The 17,090-nt window shown below is 46.0% G+C and overlaps 1 protein-coding gene and 1 pseudogene across 1 annotated transcript; one reads left to right on the forward strand and one right to left on the reverse strand.

Moving 5' to 3' along the window:
- Window positions 1-12,398: 12,398 nt before the first annotated feature.
- Window positions 12,399-13,405, forward strand: LOC119289388 (F-box/FBD/LRR-repeat protein At5g22700-like). The gene has a single exon (XM_037568720.1). The coding sequence runs from the start codon at window positions 12,456-12,458 to the stop codon at window positions 13,323-13,325; it is 870 nt and encodes a 289-aa protein (XP_037424617.1). The 5' UTR covers window positions 12,399-12,455; the 3' UTR covers window positions 13,326-13,405.
- Window positions 13,406-14,502: 1,097 nt separating this feature from the next.
- On the reverse strand, window positions 14,503-16,381 carry LOC119283830 (annotated as a pseudogene).
- Between the last annotated feature and the right edge of the window lie 709 nt (window positions 16,382-17,090).

The raw sequence follows: 17,090 nt of genomic DNA on the forward strand, positions 1-17,090 counted from the left end.
AGGGGGCGGGGCAGGGCGAGGGCGACGACGGGGGCGGGCCGGGGCGCACGACGCGCGTCGGAGCAGGGCGACGAGCGGCGACGGCGTCGAGCGAGGGCATGGGCGACGGCGAGCGGGTGGCGACGGCGACCTTGGGCGGCTAGGGGAGGCGACGGCGACGTCGGGGCAGGGGCCGACGTCGAGGAGCAGCGCAGCAGCCTGGTGGCGTTCGAGAGAAGAATGGCAGGTGGGGGGAAATTTCCTAAGTGTTTGGTTATATAGGAAAGGCTTTGTTCCTGGTTCGTGGCATCAATCGGGACCAATGCCTCCCTTTAGTCCCGGTTGGTGCCACTAACCGGGACCAAAGGCCTCTTTTCAGCAGCCTAAAGGGCGGGAAGCGGACCGGGACCAAAGGCCTCTTTTCAGCAGCCTAAAGGGCGGGAAGCGGCGGCCTTTGGTCCCGGTTGGTGGCACCAACCGGGACTAAAGGGGGGCATTGGTCTCGGTTGATGCCACGAACTGGTACTAATGCACCCCTTTAGTCCCGGTTGGTGGCACCAACCGGGACCAAAGGCTGTGCTGGAACTGGCGCAGTGCGGTGGGATGTTTAGTCCCACCTTGCTAGCCGAGAGGCTTCAACAGTGGTTTATAAGCGCTGCTGCGCTGACCACTTCGAGCTCCTCTCAAATGCAGGCTTACGGGCCTAAAGTCACTTTATCTGCCTGTGGGCCTACTGGGCCTCCTGCGGGCCTGAATCCTGGCCCATGGTAGGGTTTCTAGTCGTATTCAGGCCGTGGGGGCCTAGTAGGTGGCACTTTTTTATTTTTTTGTTTTCTTTGTTGCTTTATTTATTTTATTTTATTTCTACTAACAACAAAATACTTATTGTTGCTATTTTTATTTTTTTTTCCAGTTTTTTTGTTTTGTTTTCTGCATTATTTATTTTCTTTTGTTTTTTGCTTTATTTTTAATTCTTTTTGCTTTTAGTTTTAGAAAAATTATAAACTTTCTGTTAGTGCCATTAATTTTAGAAAAAATATAAAATTTCTGTTAGTGCCATTAGTTTTCAAATTTGAATAGTTAAAATTTGAATTCTTTGAAATTTGTGTGAATCACAAGTTTGTGATTAACTTTACTAAAAAATGAATATAAATGCGCCTATAGAGAAAATTCAACCTAAATTCATAATAAATTTCTATGAATTTCAGAGAAATTCACTATGAATTTAGGTCAAATTCCCTTTATAGGGGCATCTATTTTTACTTTGAGAGGAGCTCAACAAGGCAGAGAGGGACGGGCTTATAAACCGGTGTGAGCGCCCTTCGGTTGGCGAGGTGGGACTAAACTCTGACCGCAACGAGGAACAACCCTTTAGTCCCGGTTTGTGGCACAAACCGGGACTAATGGTCATGGGCAAGGGGCGAGGCGCATTGGTCCCGGTTCGTGCATGGAACCGGGACCAATGAACTCTGAAAAAGTTGAAAGTTGGCATGGTATCATAATTTCACCCACATAGCATGTGCATGTACAAAATGGACAATGGTATCATACTCGTCTGTTACAAAGTTGGCATGGTATCATCATAATAGTTGCGGGAGAAAGTCTTCACTTTTTCTTCGCTTGTGTCATTTGCTTATTGCGCCGTAACCATGGATAATCTTCATCGTTTATCAGGATGCTTGGGTCAGCCTTGACTTTGAAGGGAGGAATTTCATGAAACTTTTCATAACCTTCAGACATGTCTGTCTTGCCCTCCATTCCCACGATGTCCCTTTTTCCTGAAAGAACTATGTGGCGCTTTGGCTCATCGTATGATGTATTCGCTTCCTTATCTTTTCTTTTTCTCTGTCTGGTAGACATGTCCTTCACATAGATAACCTGTGCCACATCATTGGCTAGGACGAACGGTTCGTCAGTGTACCCAAGATTTTTCAGATCCACTGTTGTCATTCCGTACTGTGGGTCTACCTGTACCCTGCCTCCTGGCATATTGACCCATTTGCACTTAAACAAAGGGACCTTAAAATCATGTCCGTAGTCAAGTTCCCATATGTCCACTATGTAACCATAATATGTGTCATTTCCCCTCTCGGTTGTTGCATCAAAGCGGACACCACTGTTTTGGTTGGTGCTCTTTTAATCTTGGTCAATCGTGTAAAATGCATTCCCATTTATCTCGTATCCTTTGTAAATCAATACAGTCAAAGATGGTCCCCTGGACAACAAGTATAGCTCATCAGAAATAGTGTTGTCACCTCTGAGACGTGTTTCCAACCAACTGCTGAAAGTCCTGATGTGTTCACATGTAATCCAGTTGTCGCACTGCTCCGGGTGTTTGGAGCGCAGACTGTTCTTGTGTTCATCGACATACGGGGTCACCAAGGTAGAGTTCTGTAGAACTGTGTAGTGTGCTTGAGACCAAGAATATCCGTCCCTGCATATTATTGAGTCTCTTCCAAGCGTGCCTTTTCCAGTCAGTCTCCCCTCATACCGCGATTTAGGGAGACCTATCTTCTTAAGGCCAGGAATGAAGTCAACACAAAATCCGATGACATCCTCTGTTTGATGGCCCATGGAGATGCTTCCTTCTGGCCTAGCGCGGTTACAGACATATTTCTTTAGGACTCCCATGAACCTCTCAAAGGGGAACATATTGTGTAGAAATACGGGCCCCAGAATGACAATCTCGTCGACTAGATGAACTAGGACGTGCGTCATGATATTGAAGAAGGATGGTGGGAACACCAGCTCGAAACTGACAAGACATTACGCCACATCACTCCTTAGCCTTGGTACGATTTATGGATCGATCACCTTCTGAGAGATTGCATTGAGGAATTCACATAGCTTCACAATGGCTAATCGGACGTTGTCCAGTAGAAGCCCCCTCAATGCAACCGGAAGCAGTTGCGTCATAATCACGTGGCAGTCATGAGACTTTAGGTTCTGGAACTTATTCTCTGGCATATTTATTATTCTCTTTATATTCAACGAGAAGCCAGTTGGGACCTTCATGCTGAGCAGGCATTCAAAGAAGATTTCTTTCTCTTCTTTCGTAAGAGCGTAGCTGGCAGGACCTTCATACTGCTTCAGAGGCATGCCATCTTTTTCGTGCAAACGTTGCAGGTCCTCCCATGCCTCAAGTGTATCTTTTGTCTTTCCATACACGCCCAAGAAGCCTAGCAGGTTCACGCAAAGGTTCTTCGTCACGTGCATCACGTCGATTGAAGAGCGGACCTCTAGGTCTTTCCAGTAGGGTAGGTCCCAAAATATAGATTTCTTCTTCCACATGGGTGCGTGTCCCTCAGCGTCATTCAGAACAGCTAGTGCGCCGGGACCCTTTCCAAAGATTACGTGTAAATTATTGACCATAGCAAGTACGTGATCACCGGTACGCATGGCGGGCTTCTTCCGGTGATCCGCCTCGCCTTTGAAATGCTTGCCTTTCTTTCGACATTGATGGTTGGTCGGAAGAAATCGACGATGGCCCAGGTACACATTCTTCCTGCATTTTTCCAGGTATATACTTTCAGTGTCATCTAAACAGTGCGTGCATGCGTGGTATCCCTTGTTTGTCTGTCCTGAAAGGTTACTGAGAGCGGGCCAATCGTTGATGGTCACGAACAGCAACGCCTTTAGGTTAAATTCCTCCTGTCTGTGCTCATCCCACGTACGTACACCGTTTCCATTCCACAGCTGTAAAAGTTCTTCAACTAATGGCCTTAGGTACACATCAATATCGTTGTCGGGTTGCTTAGGGCCTTGGATGAGAACTGGCATCATAATGAACTTCCGCTTCATGCACATCCTGTTGGAAATATGCCCTAGAGGCAATAATAAATAAGTTATTATTATATTTCCTTGTTCATGATAATCGTTTATTATCCATGCTATAATTGTATTGATAGGAAACTCAGATACATGTGTGGATACATAGACAACACCATGTCCCTAGTAAGCCTCTAGTTGACTAGCTCGTTGATCAATAGATGGTTACGGTTTCCTGACCATGGACATTGGATGTCGTTGATAACGGGATCACATCATTAGGAGAATGATGTGATGGACAGGACCCAATCCTAAGCATAGCACTAGATCGTGTAGTTCGTATGCTAAAGCTTTTCTAATGTCAAGTATCATTTCCTTAGACCATGAGATTGTGCAACTCCCGGATACCGTAGGAGTGCTTTGGGTGTGCCAAACATCACAACGTAACTGGGTGGCTATAAAGGTACAGTACGGGTATCTCCGAATTTGTCACTCCGTGTGACGGAGAGGTATCTCTGGGCCCACTCGGTAGGACATCATCATAATGTGCACAATGTGACCAAGGAGTTGATCACATGATGATGTGTTACGGAACGAGTAAAGAGACTTGCCGGTAACGAGATTGAACAAGGTATCTGGATACCGACGATCGAATCTCGGGCAAGTAATATACCGGTAGACAAAGGGAATTGAATACGGGATTGATTGAATCCTCGACATCGTGGTTCATCCGATGAGATCATCGTGGAACATGTGGGAGCCAATATGGGTATCCAGATCCCGCTATTGGTTATTGGACGGAGAGGTGTCTCGGTCATGTCTGCATGGTTTCCGAACCTGTAGGGTCTACACACTTAAGGTTCGGTGACGCTAGAGTTGTTATGGGAAATAGTATGTGGTTACCGAAGGTAGTTCGGAGTCCCGGATGAGATCCCGGACGTCACGAGGAGTTCCGGAATGGTCCGGCGGTGAAGATCGATATATTAGACGAAGGGTATTGGAGTCCGGAAGTGTTCCGGAGGTACCAGGCTATGGTCAGCATGACCGAAAGGTGTCATTCCGATGAGATGACACCGTATGAACTATGGTTTAGAGAAACCTAAGCTATCATTTCTTAAAAGTTTGGGGCTACGACGCTTATGTGGAAAAGTTTCAGGCTGATAAGCTCAAACCCAAAGCGGATAAATGCATCTTCATAGGACACCCAAAACAGTTGGGTATACCTCCTATCTCTGATCCGAAAGCAATAGGGATTGTTTCTAGAATTGGGTCCTTTCTCGAGGAAAAGTTTCTCTCGAAAGAATTGAGTGGGAGGATGGTGGAGACTTGATGAGGTTATTGAACCGTTACTTCAACTAGTGTATAGCAGGGCACAAAGAGTTGTTCCTGTGGCACCTACACCAATTGAAGTGGAAGCTTATGATATTGATCATGACACTTCGGATCAAGTCACTCCCAAACCTCGTAGGACGACAAGGATGCGTGCTACTTCAGAGTGGTACGTAATCCTGTCTTGGAAGTCATGTTGCTAGACAACAATGAACCTATGAGCTATGGAGAAGCGATGGTGGGCCTGGATTCCAAAATGGCTCGAGGCCATATAATCCGAGAGAGGATCCATATATGAAAACAAAGTGTAGACTTTGGAAGAACTACTTGATGGTCGTAAGGCTATTAGGTACATATGGATTTTAAAGGAAGACGGACAATGATGGTAAATGTCACCATTAAGAAAGCTCGACTTGTCATTAAGATGTTTCCCGACAAGTTCAAGAAGTTGACTATGATGAGACTTTCTCACACGTAGCGATGCTAAAAGTCTGTTGGAATTATGTTAGCAGTTACTCCATTATTTATGAAATCTTGCAGATAGGATGTCAAAACATTGTTTCCTCGACGATTTTCCTGAGGAAAGGTTGTGTGTGATACAACCGAAAGGTTTTGTCAATCCTGAAAGATGCTAAAAGGTATGCTAACTCCAGCGATCCTTCTAAGGACTGGAGTAAGCATCTTGGAGTTGGAATGTACGCTTTGATGAGATGATCAAAGATTTTGGGTTTATACAAAGTTTATGAGAGACTTGTATTTCCAAAGAGGTGAGTGGGAGCACTATAGAATTTCTGATGAATATATGTTGTTGACATATTGTTGATCAGAAATGACGTAGAATTTCTGGAAAGCATATAGGGTTATTTGGAAAGTGTTTTTCAATGGAAAGCCTGGATTAAGCTACTTGAGCATTGAGCATCAAGATCTATAAGGATAGATCAAAACGCTTAATGGTACTTTCAAATGAGCACATACCTTGACATGATCTTGAAGGTGTTCAAGATGGATCAGTCAAAGAAGAAGTTCTTGACTGAGTTGTAAGGTATGAAGTTAAGACTTAAAGCTCGACCTCGGCAGAAGAAAGAGGAAGGACGAAGGTTGTCCCCTATGCTTTTGTCATAGGCTCTCTACAGTATGCTATGCTGTGTACCGCACCTGAAATGTGCCTTACCATGAGTCAGTCAAGGGGTACAAGAGTGATCCAAGAATGGATCACAGGACAGCGGTCAAAGTTATCCTTAGTAACTAGTGGACTAAGGAATTTTCTCGATTATGGAGGTGGTAAAAGAGTTCATCGTAAAGGGTTACGTCGATGCAAGCTTAACACCTATCCGGATAGCTCTGAGTAGAGATACCGGATACGTATAATGGAGCAACAATTTAGAATAGCTCCAAGTAGAACAGTTATTTGGAATAGCTCCAAATAGAACGTGGTAGCTACATCTAGGAGATGACATAGAGATTTGTAAAGCACACACGGATCTGAAAGGTTCAGACCCGTTGACTAAAACCTCTCTCACAAGCAACATGATCAAACCCAGAACACATTGAGTGTTAATCACATAGTGATGTGAACTAGATTATTGACTCTAGTAAACTCTTTGGATGTTGGTCACATGGCGATGTGACCTGTGAGTGTTAATCACATGGCAATGTGAACTAGATTATTGACTCTAGTGCAAGTGGGCGACTGTTGGAAATATGCCTTAGAGGCAATAATAAATAAGTTATTATTATATTTCCTTGTTCATGATAATCGTTTATTATCCATGCTATAATTGTATTGATAGGAAACTCAGATACATGTGTGGATACATAGACAACACCATGTCCCTAGTAAGCCTCTAGTTGACTAGCTCGTTGATCAATAGATGGTTACGGTTTCCTGACCATGGACATTGGATGTCGTTGATAACGGGATCACATCATTAGGAGAATGATGTGATGGACAAGACCCAATCCTAAGCATAGCACTAGATCGTGTAGTTCGTATGCTAAAGCTTTTCTAATGTCAAGTATCATTTCCTTAGACCATGAGATTGTGCAACTCCCGGATACCGTAGGAGTGCTTTGGGTGTGCCAAACGTCACAACGTAACTGGGTGGCTATAAAGGTACACTACGGGTATCTCCGAAAGTGTCTGTTGGGTTGGCACGAATCGAGACGGGGATTTGTCACTCCGTGTGACGGAGAGGTATCTCTGGGCCCACTCGGTAGGACATCATCATAATGTGCACAATGTGATCAAGGAGTTGATCACGGGATTATGTGTTACGGAACGAGTAAAGAGACTTGCCGGTAACGAGATTGAACAAGGTATCGGGATACCGACGATCGAATCTCGGGCAAGTATCGTACCGCTAGACAAAGGGAATTGCATACGGGATTGATCGAATCCTCGACATCGTGGTTCATCCGATGAGATCATCGTGGAACATGTGGGAGCCAACATGGGTATCCAGATCCCGCTGTTGGTTATTGACCGGAGAGTCATCTCGGTCATGTCTGCATGTCTCCCGAACCCGTAGGGTCTACACACTTAAGGTTCGGTGACGCTAGGGTTATAGAGATATTAGTATGCGGTAACCCGAAAGTTGTTCGAAGTCCCAGATGAGATCTCGGACGTCACGAGGAGTTCCGGAATGGTCCGGAGGTAAAGAATTATATATAGGAAGTGCTATTTTGGCCATCGGGACAAGTTTCGGGATCACCGGTATTGTACCGGGACCACCGGAAGGGTCCCGGGGGTCCACCGGGTGGGGCCACCTGCCCCGGGGGCCACATGGGCTGTAGGGGTGTGCGCCTTGGCCTATATGGGCCAAGGGCACCAGCCCCAAGAGGCCCATGCGCCAAGAGATAAGGAAAGGAAGAGTCCTAAAGGGGGAAGGCACCTCCGAGGTGCCTTGGGGAGGAGGGACTCCTCCCTAGCCGCACCCTTCCTTGGAGGAAGGGACAAGGCTGCGCCCCCCTCTCCCTTGGCCCTATATATAGTGGGGGGAAAGGAGGGCAGCATCACCTGAGCCCCGGCGCCTCCCTCTCCCTCCCGTGACACATCTCCCTCCTCCCGCAGCACTTGGCGAAGCCCTGTTGGAATCCCGCTACTTCACCCACCACGCCGTCGTGCTGCTGGATCTCCATCAACCTCTCCTTTCCCCTTGCTGGATCAAGAAGGAGGAGACGTCGCTGCTCCGTACGTGTGTTGAACGCGGAGGTGCCGTCCGTTCGGCGCTAGGATCATCGGTGATTTGAATCACGACGAGTATGACTCCATCAACCCCGTTCTCTTGAATGCTTCCGCGCGCGATCTACAAGGGTATGTAGATCCACTCCTCCCTCGTTGCTAGATGACTCCATATATAGATCTTGGTGACACGTAGGAAAATTTTGAATTTCTGCTACGTTCCCCAACACATCCAAGGAGGAAGGTTATACATACATAGAGTCACGGACCAGGTGCTGTGATTGCTACTCTGCTCCCCGAAAGGATTAATGCCATCCGCGCTTAAAGCAAACCATACGTTTCTTGGGTCCTTTGCAAACTCATCCCAGTACTTTCTCTCGATTTTTCTCCACTGCGACCCGTCAGCGGGTGTCGCAACTTCCCGTCTTTCTTACGGTCCTCGCTGTGCCATCGCATCAACTTGGCATGCTCTCCGTTTCTGAACAGACGTTTCAACCGTGGTATTATAGGAGCATACCACATCACCTTCACAGGAACCCTCTTCCTGGGGGCTCGCCGTCAACATCACCAGGGTCATCTCATCTGATCCTATACCGCAATGCACCGCATACCGGGCATGCGTTCAGATCCTTGTATGCACCGCGGTATAGGATGCAGTCATTAGGGCATGCATGTATCTTCTCCACCTCCAATCCTAGAGGGCATACGACCTTCTTTGCTGCGTATGTACTGTCGGGCAATTTGTTATCCTTTGGAAGCTTCTTCTTCAATATTTTCAGTAGCTTCTCAAATCCTTTGTCAGGCACAACATTCTCTGCCTTCCACTGCAGCAATTCCAGTACGGTACCGAGCTTTGTGTTTCCATGTTCGCAATTGGGGTACAACCCTTTTTTGTGATCCTCTAACATGCGATCGAATTTCAGCTTCTTCTTTTGACTTCTGCATTGCGTCCTTGCATCGACAATGACCCGGTGGAGATCATCATCATCGGGCACATCGTCTGGTTCCTCTTGATCTTCAGCAGCTTCACCCGTTGCAGCATCATTGGGCACATCGTCTGGTTCCTCTTGATCTTCACCAGCTCCCCCCATTGCAGCATCGTACTCTTCTTCTTCGCCGTCTTCCATCATAACCCCTATTCCTCCGTGCCTCGTCCAAACATTATAGTGTGGCATGAAACCCTTGTAAAGCAGGTGGGTGTGAAGGATTTTCCGGTTAGAGTAAGACATCGTATTTCCACATTTAGTGCATGGACAACACATAAAACCATTCTGCTTGTTTGCCTCAGCCGCTTCGAGAAACTCATGCACGCCCTTAATGTACTCGGAGGTGTGTCTGTCACCGTACATCCATTGCCGGTTCATCTGCATGCATTATATATAATTAAGTGTGTCAAAAACCATTATAGAACATCATGAATAGATAATTAAGTGACCAAATTAATAGAAGTTCATCATCACATTAAAACCAAAGTACATACATAGTTCTCATCTAACAACATATAGCTCTCGAGAGCATCTAATTAATTAAACCATACATTGAAACTATGTAAAACATTTTAATGCGAAAACAAATGCGATCATAATCGCAACCAAGGTAACAATTGATCCAACAGCATAATGATACCAAGCCTCGGTATGAATGGCATATTTTCTAATCTTTCTAATCTTCAAGTGCATTGCATCCATCTTGATCTTGTGATCATCGACGACATCCGCAACATGCAACTCCAATATCATCTTCTCCTCCTCAATTTTTTTTATTTTTTCCTTCAAGAAATTGTTTTCTTCTTCAACTAAATTTAACCTCTCGACAATAGGGTCGGTTGGAATTTCCGGTTCACATACCTCCTAGATAAATAAAATCTATGTCACGTTGGTCGGCATAATTTTCATAAACAATAAATGAACCAATAGTTATAAAGATAATATATACCACATCCGAATCATAGACATGACGAGGGCCGACGGGGGCGGATACCAAAACCATCGCACTATATAAGATGCAATAATAAAAGGTATAAAATAATAGAAGTATCTATCTAAACATACAAGTAAGAATATTTTTCCTTTTAGAAAGAAGATAAGAACAAGAGGCTCACCACGGTGGTGCCGGCGATGAGATCGGCGCGGGTGATCGACGGCGGTGAAGACGGGGATGGGGCGTGATGGACCGTTAAACCTAGACAAATATTGAGAAAAATGGAGCTTGGAGGTCGAGCTTGGAGAGGAGAAAGCTTAAGTAGTGTGGCTCGGGCATTCCATCGAACACCTTGTGTGCATAGGAGGTGAGCTAGAGCACCACCAAGCCCTCTCCCCTCGGCGGCCAGAAAAAATAGAGCAGTGTGCTCTGCTCTTACGCGAGGGGGTATATATAGGCACCTCATTGGTCTCGGTTGGTGGCTTGAACCGGGACCAAAGGGCAGCCTTTGGTCCCGGTTCAAGCCACCAACCGGGACCAATGGTGGTGGGCCAGGAGCGAGGCCCATTGGTCCCGATTCGTCCCACCAACCGGGACCAAAAGGTCCAGACGAACCAGGACCAATGGCCCACGTGGCCCGGCCGGCCCCCTAGGCTCACGAACCGGGTCCAATGCCCCCATGGGTCCCGGTTCTGGACTAAAGGGGGACTAATGGGCTGACCCGGCCTGAACCTTTGCCCCCTTTTCTACTAGTGATAGTCTCTGCCAAGCCACACGACCCGGTACGCACTGCAGCGACGTCCTCGAGCTCTTCTTCAACCTCGGACGGCCGAGATCTTCGGCGCCCGTTCGACACCTCCGACACCTCCCCCAAGCCGCTAAGCTGCTTTGATGAACCACGGTGAGCTCCTACGTAGTTCTCCTCTCTCACCTGCGTCTAATTCGTCCTCTAACCGTGCTAGCCACCGGAGCCGAAATCTCACCGCCGCCGGCCATGTCGCCGCTGTCGTTTTAGCCACTGGAGCTTGCATCTGAGCGTGTCATCGTATTGAGACCATCTCTAGGAACTCGTAGCACCCACGGATTCGCCCTACCATGGCCTGTAGTGTTCCTCCGAGCATGCCCAAACTTCGGCCGCCGCATCGCTCGCCGCCGTCATCACTGTAGGCTGCGCCAGCTTCCCTCGCTTGCTCCTCTGGACGCGGATCAACTCCAGCTACCAAACGCGCCTGCCTGTGGATCAACTAGTGTTATTTGCAAAAAGGTAGGCTCATAATTAGTGGTTTTTGGCACAAAATTGTAGAATTGTAGCTTTTGCAACCCTAGCCTTTAATGTCTATGTTTTTGCAATTCACTTCTTTGGTTGCAAACTGATTACCATGCTCTGCTGTAGCACTGCTATTCCTTTTAATACTCATCAAAGATGCCACTTCTGGGCCTTTTTTGACTGCCTTTTTAATTTACTTTAATTTTTGAGGCATTTTTATTTAGTTTAATAGAAACCAGCTTACGTTGTCAATTGTACACAACCTGTTTTCATCACACTCGGCCTGTTATCATCTCAAAAAATGCCACTTCTGGATACTTTCGACTCCTTTTTTCATTTTCATTTATTTATTTTGGCATGTTTAGTTTGTTTTAATTTTTTGAGGTGATTTTAGTTTAATTTAATGTTAAAACCATCTTACATTATAAACCATACATAGCCTGTTTTTTTAGGGGTACCATACATAGCCTGTTCAAATAACATTTTCATCACACTCGGCCTGTTTTCCTTGATGGACCTGAATAACTGCTTAAGAAACAAAACTGGCCCAGTAACGGTGAGCTTTTACAAGGTCTGGCCCGTCATATATGCCGGTGAGAGCCAGTTGATTGTGAACTCGGTTCTCGCCGCCGCCTCCTCGGGCGCCCGCGCAGCGCCGCCTCATCGGACGCGTTGATCGGGTCAGTACGCCTTCCTTCTTTCTTAGTTTCTTCTCAGTCATAGTAATGGGAATTGGAGGGTAAACCCTAGCTAGCTAGCTACTTAAAAGGGCACCAGATCGAGCTAACAACTAACTGATTCCATCGGATCATGCCAAGATGTGGTGTTAATTGTGGATGATTCCCACCAAGACGCTGCTCTGTGCGTGATTCGATCGGCCAATCGGTTGTTAGATTGAAATCTTGTCTTGTACACAGAAATGGCTCGATTTGTATGTGATTTCTGCATTGATATCTTGAAGTATTGACCGATGCACCTCCCTGGATTAATGCAGCTAACCTGTTTGGCGAAATGTCGGCGCCAGCATCTACTCCCTGTGGTTCCAAGAGCGCGCGAGGCACCTACAGTGGTGTCGACAGGCTCAGCAGCCTTCCCAGTGAGCTGCTCCACCGCGTGATGTCCTTCCTGCCCATGCCGGAGGCCGTGCGCACAAGTCTGCTCTCGCCGAGCTGGCGCTATCTCTGGGCATCTACGCCATACATCCGCATCGACCACCACGACTTCATGGATGACAACGAAAAGATGGAGAAGTTCGGGGACCGCCTGCTGCTCTTGCGCGACAGCACTGCTTCCTTGGATGAAGCCCGGATCATTGACCACATGGTTGCTAGTACCACATGTACTGTGTGGATTCGTCATGTCATCATGCACAAAGTTCGTCACCTCCATGTTTCCGGATTGGGCCATCTGGATAGCTCAGCCATGCCTCCTTCTAACCACCTCAAAACAATCAGGCTCCAATTTGTCATATTGGGACATGGGCTCTTTAGGCCGCTCAACTACGACTGCCGAGTGCTTCAACTTCTACAGCTGGAGGATTGCGTTTTGGTTGACCTGAAGGAGATCTCATCCAGGTCACTCAAGGTTCTGCATATCATTAACTGCCTTATCACCGGGAGTCTCCTGATTTGTGCTAGCAATCTTACCCATCTCTCTATCCTAGACATGCATAGTCATTCCGGAGCTATATTAGTTAGGGATCTGTCTTCTCTAGTAGCAGGCTTTGTTAGTGTAAGGACAATAGAGGGCCATGGTCTACTTGATGGCCTCTCACATGCCACAAACTTGGAGTTGCATGCACCATTACTTGAGGTACGAACTAGTTCTTTTTCTTTTCACATTCATAAACGTTTAGATGAATATATTTCATTCCTTAGTTAGATTTTCTTATGTAGTTGCTTCTCGGGGTCTAAACCTTAACCTTTTCAGCTTACTTATTTCCCCTCCTACGAGCGGGTATTATTTTAATAAGCTAGCATGGAAAAAACATGAAATGGTCAAACTATTTGATCATTTTGATTTCATCTGGGATGAATATGAAGCTTCTGTTGCAGAGAGGTTTGTGGATATGCCCAATGTTTTTTTTCGATCAGAGGGGCCACACGGCCCCCATTTTCATTACGAAAATGGAGTCACAGCATACGAATCAAGTTTCATACAGATTCAACTTCTTTCGATGCCTAACATATGCATCATGAAAAAAAAACTACTCCTACATCTTGAGGCACTTCATCTGCACCTACAGGATGCTACAACATCTTGAAGCTCATCAACAAAAAACTTCATTTTTGCATTAGGTGAAATAACTCACTACAACCTGAGATACCAAACTCTGCACCTACAGGGTGCTATAGCAAAAGAACAAGAGAGATCATCGCAAATGCTACATCTGTCACCACTTGATCAACAGAGCCTCCGTACAGCAGGCCCCCAGCCGTAAGCACGCTTGAAGACGTCCCTCGCTATCTGGGCCAACCTCTTGGTCACTTCCTTAAGAGTTTTTTGCACTCCTCTTTTCTGTAGCACACCCCACGAATCCAACACGGAACATAAGGAGAAGATAATATCAGTAGGATCATTAGGTAAAGAACTTTGAAAGCAAGATTTATTTCTTGTTTTCCAGATCGACCATAATAAAGTAGCCGTACCAATAGCTATAACCACTCTATCTTTTCCAGTATACTTAGGAAGCCAATTCTGGCAAAAGTCAAAGAATGACAGGGGTGTTTGGGGATTTCCCAAAGCACTCCCAACTACATTCCAAAGAAACCGAGCAAAAGAGCAAGTGAAAAACAGATGGTCAATACATTCATTGGCATCACAAAATTCACATTTGTTGGTGCCTTTCCAGCCTTTTTTACACAAATTGTCCTTGGTCAAGATCCTCTCTTTGATAACTAACCAAATAAAAGCCTTAATTTTTAAAGGTACCTTCAGTTTCCACAGAAACTTAAAAGGGAACACTACTCTCCTAGCAATAATATATTGATAAAGAGATTTAACAGAGAACTGGCCAGAGAGCTGGTCAAAAGCCATTTGACTTTGTCAGGTTCCTCACTCAGAACAACCTGACTGCACATATCTAGAAGTTTATTCCACATATCCAATGTCTCCCCATATAAACATCTCCTAAATCTAATGCAGTTAAAATCTTGTTCAAATGCTTTAGCAACCGTAATGTTTTGATGGAAAGTAAGTTTGTACAAGCAAGGAAAAAGTTGACAGAGAGGCTTGTTGTGGATCCAAGCATCTTCCCAAAATCTAGTTTTACACCCATCTCCAACAATTCTCTGACAACAGTTGTAAAAGATATTTTTAACACTCATGATACCATTCCAAAAAATGAGAGTTGGTAGGAGATGACTCACATTGAGACAAAGTTTTCCTCTTCAAATACTTTGCTCTAATCATCTCCTGCCAATCCCCATCTTCATTCTCAAGTCTCCAGAGCCATTTACACAAAAGACTAATATTCTTGATATCCAGATTAGTAACACCCAACCCCCCTTGGTCTCTAGGTTGACAGACATCAAGCCAGTTAACTAAATGAAACTTCCTAACCCCCTCTTTCTCTTGCCAAAGCACCCGAGCTCGAAAGAAGTCGATTCTTTTGCCTACTCCCTTTGGTAGACGGAAAAAGTTAAGTAAATGACTAATGACGTTACTCAAGCAAGTTTCAGTACGGTAAGCCTACCACCCATAGATAAAAGAGCCCCCTGCCACGCTGCAGCTCCTTTCTCTACTTTTTCTTCCGCTGGCTTCCAATCAGCATTACAAAGTTTTTTATAATGCAGGGGAAGACCTAAATACTTAAAAGGGAAGCCCCCAATAGCACAAGTAAAAATGCCGGCGTAGTCAGCTTGTTTCTCCAAAGCTTTACCGAAACAGAAAATTTCACTTTTTAAAAAATTAATCTTCAGACCGGTCAAATGCTCAAAAACACATAGAATTATTTTAAGGTTCCTAGCCCCCTCAAGGTCATCTTCAAAACAGAAAATAGTATCGTCCGCATATTGCAAAATATTTAGACCTCCTGAATACAACCTAGGCAACACTCCCTTGATAAATCCTTGTTCTTGCGCCCTTTGCACCAGGGTAGCAAGAACATCAGCCGCCAAATTGAAAAGCAAGGGGGAAAACGGATCCCCTTGCCTCAAACCCTTCCTGGTAACAAAATACGGGCCAATAACATCATTAATAGTGATGGCAACCTTTCCATTACTAACGACATCTTTTGTCCACTGGACAAAACGTTCAGGGAAGCGGCGCGCAGGAGCATATGCTCCCTAGAGCTAAACTGAACATCTACAAAGCATGTGTCTTTTCTTTGAAATCACAAACAGAGATTGGTGCCTTTATTCAGTGCAGAGATTGTTTTGCATCTCAAATTGCAACACACAGATCTTCTCTTCTATTAGCTTATATGGATATCGACAGTACAATGAGTTTCCATTATGGAAGAAAAGGGTTCTGAGAGGAACACACATCCTTTTGCCGCTGGTATGCCCTCGAAGCGCTGTAGGAACCAAAGGAAACTGCGGCACAAATTATGAGCAGAAAGGGGGCTTTAACCAATGTCTTGTTTGATCTTCTGTATCCCGTTGGAACACCAGACCTCATTACATGTACTTCCATTCTGTTCCCAAATCTTCGACCATCCTTCAAACAAGAATATGCTTCTACTACCTGACCTGCTTGAATTTTGACTCGGCTTGAGACTTCTGATCCATCGGGACGCGATCGGGATGGGACTCCATGACCATTCTTCTATACGCAGCCTTAACCTCGGAAGGGGACGGGCGGGAGTAGGGAGCGAAGCCTAGGAGCTCCATGGCCTCGCTGCTCCTCATCTCTCTCCCTTTCTTCCTCGTGCGATCCCGCCGGACAAATCGCGGCGGCAGAGGCGACGACGGCGGGGCGGCTGGCCGGTCAGGTTGGTCGCGGCGGCAGAGGCGATATGCCCAATGTTCAGCAACCTGACAAGCCTATGCTGGGCAATTGGTGCATGGCTGCTGATTTCGACGCGCTGCTTCGCATTCTCCAGCGCTCGCCCAAGCTGAAGGAGTTGACCTTTAAGCTCGAAAGGGTACTCACTCGAAACCATCTCTAAATACGAGTTGATCTGCCATAACAGTGGAACCCCTTACTGATCCTTCCACCTTAATGTTGACACTCTACAGGTGCAATGTATAAGGTGCATGCATTCTGGATCTACTTTGCCACCATCAGGAGCAGCGTTAAGCTTGGGCTCCCACCCTTGCATTGAGAGGATCAAGATCTGCTGCTCGAAAGAAGATCCAGGTGTCGGCGCGCTGGTGGAGGCGTTGCAACCGATTGTCGGTGATGTGAAAATCAGCATCAAGCATCTCTATTAATCAAGACATTGTTTTGTTTTGGGCACCTGCCACCTTAGACCAGTGCTAAGTTAATGTGCTAAGATGAAGTGTTCCTGAGGTAAACTTTCAGTAAACCAGAATAGCCAGTTGACTCCGGCCTGCGGCCGCGGAGGAGGCTGGGTCAAGCTCCCTGCTCCTGTATCTCTCGGAATGGATTGGGTAATTAATCTGTAATTTAGCTCCCGAGCCCTCACAAAGACACTATGTGTTGAATTGGGCTTACTACCTCTCTCTCGGTTTACAAGGCGTG

This window comes from Triticum dicoccoides, chromosome 4A (genome assembly GCF_002162155.2).
Source record: "Triticum dicoccoides isolate Atlit2015 ecotype Zavitan chromosome 4A, WEW_v2.0, whole genome shotgun sequence".
NCBI classification, from domain to species: domain Eukaryota; kingdom Viridiplantae; phylum Streptophyta; class Magnoliopsida; order Poales; family Poaceae; genus Triticum; species Triticum dicoccoides.